The sequence below is a fragment of the Falco biarmicus genome, chromosome 3 (assembly GCF_023638135.1).
Source record: "Falco biarmicus isolate bFalBia1 chromosome 3, bFalBia1.pri, whole genome shotgun sequence".
In the NCBI taxonomy this organism is placed as follows: domain Eukaryota; kingdom Metazoa; phylum Chordata; class Aves; order Falconiformes; family Falconidae; genus Falco; species Falco biarmicus.
The window spans coordinates 13,733,577-13,740,021 of record NC_079290.1 but is presented as its reverse complement, the minus strand read 5'-3'; the positions used below and the strand labels follow the sequence as shown (position 1 = coordinate 13,740,021).

The window sequence follows — 6,445 nt, the reverse complement described above, 5'->3', positions numbered from 1 at the left end:
GGTTGCCTCACAGATGCTGAGGTTGCCCACCAGGCCCAGTGGTTGTCGCATGGATGCTGAGGTTGCCTTATGGATGCTGAGGTTGTCCAACTGGGCACTGATGTTGCCTCTCCAAGCACTGAGGTTGCCCAACCAGATGCTAAGGTTGCCCCACTGGGCACTGATGATGCCCGCCAGGCCCAGTGGCTGCCCCATGGGGTGCTGTGGTTGCCTCTCCAAGCACTGAGGTTGCCTGACCGGGTGCTGCGTTTGCCCCATTGGGCACTGAGGTTGCCCTCCAGGCCCTGTGGCTGTACCATGGGTGCTGACACAGACCATGGGGGCGCTGAGGTTACCCCTCCCAGACTAAACTTGCCCGGCTGGCTGCTGGGGTTGCCCGAGGGGGATGGGGTTGCCCCCCCAAGGGTTGACGGTGTCAGTTGGTGCTGAGGTTGCCCAGCCGGGTGCTGAGGTTGCCCCGCGGGGCGCAGGGGTTGCCCGGGTGCAGCTCGGGGTGGGGGAGGTTGGGGGGGGAGGCTGGGGAGGGGGTGCCGGGGGCGGGGCTAATTAACATCTTAATGAGCGGGGCCCGGGTGGGGGCAGCAGCTGGGCCGGGCCCGTCTCATTACAGGGCGAGGGGGGGTGGGGGGCCCTCATTAAGGGTCATCAATATGCAAATGACGGCGGCTGCTGCCAGTGGGTGACAAATGGCCCCACGTGGCGCGACCCCACGTCCCCGGGGCCCCCTCCCCCCCTCGAGGGGGGGAGGGGACACAACCCCCCTCCCCCCATGGGGGTCCCGCGGGGGGAGGGTCCCCGGGACGCAGCTGGGGGGGGTGGGGAGCCCATCAGAGCACCCTGCCCCTCCCCCCGGGCCGGCTGCGCCCACCGGCCGCCCCTCCCCCAGCCCTGCCCCCCGCCCCCCCCATGGGGCTGGGAGTGTTGGGGGGGTCGTGGGGGTGGGCCAGGAGCCACCATGGGGCTGGGGCATGCCGTGGGGCTGGCGGTCACCGTGGTGTGGGTGTGGGGCAGGGCGTGGGGTGCAGAGCCTTGCCGTGGGGCAGGGTATGGGGCAGGCTGTGGGGCAGGGTGTGGACACAGCGGGGGACACGGCACAAAGGGGGCACAGAGATGGGCCCGTCCTGCGCCCCACGGCTGGGGGGGGGGCGGACCCCCGTGACCCCCCATGGCCCAGCCCCACAGATGCCCCACGGCAGGGGGTGCCAGGTCTGGGGGTGCTGCATCAGGCGGCCATAGGTGCTGTGCCACCCACGGGAGCATCAGCGGGGGAGTCTGGGACACACACACACAAGTGACACCAGGAGCTGCAGCGCCAGGGAGCCCTTTATTGCCCGGCCCCGGGTGAGACCCCCCAAACTCGGGGGTGGGGGACACACCGATGGGGGGTAGGGGGTGCAGTATGGCCCCGTCACGGGGGGGTCCTGGCTCCCCCTAGGCCTGCTGGGGCAGCGGCTGGCCGAGAGGGTCCTCGCCGGGGGGCTGGTCCGGGGGGAGCTGGTCCGGGGGAGGCTGGTCCAGGGGGGTCTCGCTGTGGCCGCCCAGCAGCTGCAGGCAGTGGCGCACCTCGGGGACCCCACGGTGGGCTCGCTTGGTGCCACGGGGCAGGCAGCGGCACGCCGCCAGGTTGAGGAAGGCCAAGTGTGGGCAGGCGGGCAGCAGGGTGCTGGGGGGGACATGTCAGCCCACGGGGACAGCCACAGGGGTGGGGGGGACGGGGGGGGTCCCCCTGGCTGTGCTTGCTGCTGACCTGAGGGCGCCTGCAGTGACCTTGGTGCCGGCCAGGTTGAGGGAGCGCAGGGGGGAGCCAGGGCCAAAGGCAGCCAGCGCCCGTGCCAGGTCCTCCTCGCTGAAGCTGCGCCCAGCCAGGTCCAGCTCCCGCAGGCTCCGGTGCCACCGCCACACCAGCCCGGCACTGCCCTCGGTGACACGGGGCAGCTGTTCCACACCGCAGGGCAGCCCCAGGTACAGCTGCTCCAGATCTGCTGGCAGAGACCATGGTTGGCACAGCACAGCGCAGCTGACACTGCTGTGGCCAAGCACCGTGGTACAGCCAACATGGTGTGGCACGGCATGGCACTGCGCAGTCACCGTGGCACAGCACGGGGTGGCACACCATTGCCACCATGGTGTGACCCAGTGTGGCACCATAGTGCCATCATGGCATGGCACAGCCAACATGGTGTGGTGCAGCAAGCCACAGCCGGCACAGCCCAGATGCCACAGCCCATCACTGCCACCGTGGTGTGACCCAGCGTGGTGCAGCATTGCCAGCACAGCACAGCATGGTGTGGTATGGCCTGTGCAGCACGGCACAGCCCAGCATGGCACATGGTATTGCTGCTGTGGCATGGCACAGCATGGCACGCCCAGCGTGGCCAAGAGCCAGAGCCCATTGTTGCCACCATGATGTTACCAAATATAGCACAGCATTGCCAGCATGGCATGGCCAGTATGGCACAACCCAGTGTGACACTGCAGTGCCATCATGGCACGGTGTGGGCAACACTGCATGGCATGGCGCCACATGGCCAACGTGGCAAGGCCCAGTATGGCACCATGCTGCCACCACAGCATGGCACGGTACAGCATGGCACACCCAGAATGGCCAAGATGCCACAGCCCAGCATGGCCACCATGGCGTGACCCAGCATGGCAAGGTCCAGTATGGCGCTGTAGCACCATCATGGCACAGCCCAGTACAGCACTGTAGCACCACCACAGCACGACACAGTGTGACAGCCCTTTCTGCCGTGAGCAGTGTGGCACAGCATGGCATGGCCAGCATGGCACAGCACATCACGGCACAACACAGCATGGCACAGCACAGTGTGGCATGGCATAGCATGGCATGGCACGGCAGTGTGGCACAGCACAGCACGGCACGGAATAGCACAGGCCGTGGGCGCGGCAGCGTTGGGGTCTCACCGGGGCAGGGCAGCTGCAGCAGCGCCTGGGGAGTGACGCGGGTGCAGCCACGCAGGTCGAGCAGGCGCAGGTGGCCGGAGGCGCACAGCACCCGCCCCAGCACCTCGTCGCTCACGCCGGTGCCGCCAGTGCCCGCCAGGCTCAGCTCCTCCAGCCGGGGGAAGCCGGGGCCGAGGCGGCGACGCTGGCGCGGGGCCCAGCTCAGGTTCAGCAGCCGCAGCACCTGGGGGGGCAGGGGTGTCAGGGGGGGGTGGGGGCGGTGTTGGGGCACAGAGGGTTTGGGGGGGAGCAGGGAGGGCGGGGGGTCAGGGGGGTCCAGGAAGGTCGGGGGGGGCAGGGGGTGGTGGGGGTGGTGGTGGGGTGCAGGGGGGGCTGGGGGGGGCAGTGGGAGTCGGGGGGGGCTGGGGGGTGTCGGGTGAGGCCGAGGAGTGTTAGGGGGGGCAGAGAGGGCATGGGGTGTCAGGGGGGGGGTGTCAGGAGGGGCAAGGGGGTCAGGGGGGCTGGGGGTGGCAGGGGGGCAAGCAGGGGTACCGGGATGTGGGTGGAGGTACCTGGAGGTGCAGGCAGGGGTGGGGGCAGGGGTGGGGGTACCAGGGTGGGGGCGGGGTACCTGGAGGTGCGGACACGCCACCTGCAGCTCCTCGACCGGCAGGGGCAGGGGGGGGCCGGCGCCCCCCAGCGCCGTGTCCAGCTCCAGCAGCCGCAGCTCGGGGCAGCAGCCGCCCTGGGGGTGCCGGGGGGTCACGGGGGTCCCCGCGGGGCGGGGGCAGGGGGGAGCAGGGGGCGGGGAGGGGGTCCCCACTCACCGCCAGCATGGCCAGTATGGTGCCCAGGCGGGGGGCGCAGCTCAGCAGCAGCTGCTGCAGGCGGGGGCCGGTGGCCCCCAGGAACCCCCCCACGGCCGAGGGCTCCACCTGCTGCACCGGGCACGACCCCACGGGTGACACCCCCACGGGTGACATCCCACGGGTGACACCCTCTCCCACACGGGTGACCCTCCACCATGGGTGACACCCCCTCTCCCACTGGGGGCCACACCTTTCCAACAGTGACCTGCCCCACAAGTGACCCCCTCTCCCACGGGTGTCCCCAGCCCCCCCACGGGTCACCTTCCCCCACGGATGACACCCCCCAAAGGCGATCCCCCCTCCCACGGGTGTCCCCAGTCCCCCCACGGGTCACCCCCCCACGGGTGACATCCCCCACGAGCAACCCCCCCTCCTACGGATGTCCCTGACTCCCCCACGGGTCACCCCCCCGATGGGTGCCATCCCTTTCCCACTGGTGATCCCAGTCCCCCCCACGGGGTGGCTGTAAGCGCCTCCTTCCCCGCCCCCCCATAGCGCCCTGCCCCCTCCCACGGGTGTCCACGTGCCCTTCACGGGACACCCCCTCCCACTCCCACTTGGCCATCACCCCCCCCCCAGCAGTCCACGATCCCCACGGGTCTCCGTGCCCAGGGTGCCCCCCCCCGTGTCCGTGCCCCCCCCCCGGGGGTCCCCTCCAGGATACCCATGCCCCCCCCCCAGGGGGTTCCCTCCCCCCCCCCCCCGTGTCCCTGCCCCCCCTGTCCCCGCCCCCACCTGGCAGTGGCACAGCTGCAGGCGCTGCAGGCGGGGGCAGCGGGGGGGCAGCTGGGCCAGGGGGGGGGCCGGGACCCCCCTACAGCGGCGCAGGCAGAGCGAGGCCAGCAGGGGGCAGTGCTGTCCCAGCGCCTGCGGGTGGGCGGGGCTTGGGGGGCTGGGTGGTCCGGGGGTCCCGGTCCCCCCGGGGTGCAGGAGACTGGGGGGGTCCCTGGGGGGGAGCTCTGGGATGGGACGGGGTCCCTGGGGTCCCTGGGGGGGAGATGGGGGGGGTCCCTGGGGACAGAAGATGGGGGGACGCTGGGGGGTAGTGAAAGGGGGAGGGGGGGTGGGGGGGAGCCGGGGGCGGGTGTCCGGGGGTGAAGGTCTCTCCGGGGTGCAGCAGACTTGGGGGCAGCGCTGGGATGGCAGGGGGTCTCTGGGGGGAGGGTGTGTCTGGGAATGGGGGTGTCCCTGGGGACAGGAGATGGGGGAACGCTGGGGGGGGGGGGGGCTTGGGGGGAGGGGCCTCGGGGCAGCAGGGGGGTGGGGCCTAGCCAGCACCCCACGGTGAAATCGCCCCGCCCCGAGTCCCGGGCAGCCCCACATATGTGGGGCAGAACCCCCCGAGCAGAGGCGGTTCCCCCAGGTGTGGGTCACTCCCGGGTGTGGGTCACCCCCCCCATGTGTGGGTCACCCCCGTCGTCACCTCCAGCACGGCGCCCACGTGGCCGCCCCAGTCGCAGAGCTCGAACTCCTGCAGGAGGCAGAACCTGGGCGGGGGGTGCCGGGGCCCGGGGGGGCCCGGGGGGTGCCGGGGGTGCTGGGGGGGTGTTACCCACCTGTTGGCCGCCAGGCGGCGCAGCGCGCCCAGGTCCCGGCCGGGGCTGTGGGGCCCGCGCCCCCCCAGCGAGACCCTCCGCCAGAGGCGGGGCTGGGCGGCGGCGCGGCCCCACAGCCGGCACACGCGGGCCGCCCTGGGGGGCACAGGGCGTCAGGGGGGCGACCCCGCCCCACGCGTGTGAGGCAGCCCCCCAAGTGTCCCCTCTCCCACTCCGCCCACCTGCAGAGGAAGGGGACGGCCCCCTCCTGCTCCACCGCCGCCTGGAAGATGCGGCCGAGGATCTCGGGGGGCAGCCGGGACCCCCAGGCGCTCTGCGGCCCCGACCCGCCCCCGTCGCCCACCGCCCCCCCCGACCCCCCGCCGCCCCCCGCCTCCCGCCGCCGCGGGAGGCGGGGGGCGGTAGGGGGTCGGGGGGGGCGCGGGGCGGCCCCGCCCCCCGGCAGCACGAGGAGGATGTCGTCCGGCGTCTCGTGCACGAGGAAGGCGGGGGGGGCGGGGCAGCTGCGGCGGCGGCGGCGGCGGCGGGGGGGGGCGGCGGCGGCGGCGGGTCTGGGGGGAGAGGGGGGCTGGGCTGAGGGGGAGCCGGGCCGGGTCCGCGGCCGAGCCCCGCCGGTGGGGGCGGGGAGGCCCCGTTGCCCCGCCCCCCCTGCCGGGGCGGTGTCGGGGGGGGGCCGGGGCGGGGGGAGGGGCGCGGTGGGGGAGGGGGGCCGGTGCCGCCACTCACCTGCCGCCGGCCGCCATCTTGGAGGAGGAGGGGCGGGGGCGGGGCCAGCGCTGGGACCGTGTCCCGCCTCCGAGACCCCCCGGCTACGCCCCGTGGGGGCGGGGCTGTACGCCCGCAGGCCCCGCCCTCCGACCTTGCCCTTCCCCCGCCCCGCCCCCCGGATGACCTTGGCCACGGCCGGCCCGGCCACGCCCCCTCTGCCCATTCCCGCAGAGTGGCCAATCCGATCGCGAGGCGGGGCGGGTCGCTCCGCCCCTCCCCTCGGTGCTCACCAATGGAGCACCGCCCTGGAGGAGGCGTGGCAGTTCCGGTGCCCCGCCCTGCCCCGCGACCAATGGGAGCGCGGTCCGTGCGCGGCGGTGGGAGTGCGGGCCAATGGGGGCGCGCGGG

At 73.3% G+C, this 6,445-nt stretch overlaps 1 protein-coding gene across 2 annotated transcripts; it reads right to left on the bottom strand.

Annotated features, from left to right (window-relative positions):
• Positions 1 to 1,303: 1,303 nt before the first annotated feature.
• Positions 1,304 to 6,284, bottom strand: FBXL6 (F-box and leucine rich repeat protein 6). 2 transcript variants are annotated; one of them, XM_056332249.1, is made up of 9 exons: positions 5,551 to 6,284; positions 5,330 to 5,464; positions 5,197 to 5,260; positions 4,509 to 4,640; positions 3,732 to 3,842; positions 3,536 to 3,649; positions 2,926 to 3,148; positions 1,748 to 1,979; positions 1,304 to 1,663 (listed from the first exon to the last, which is right to left on the bottom strand). In XM_056332249.1, exons 1-9 carry the CDS (start codon positions 6,258 to 6,260, stop codon positions 1,432 to 1,434), a joined length of 1,953 nt encoding a protein of 650 aa, XP_056188224.1. In that variant the 5' UTR covers positions 6,261 to 6,284; the 3' UTR covers positions 1,304 to 1,431. The 2 variants fall into 2 exon arrangements, with proteins under 2 accessions (XP_056188224.1, XP_056188225.1); XM_056332250.1 differs by having other exon boundaries at positions 3,732 to 3,839.
• Positions 6,285 to 6,445: the final 161 nt, after the last annotated feature.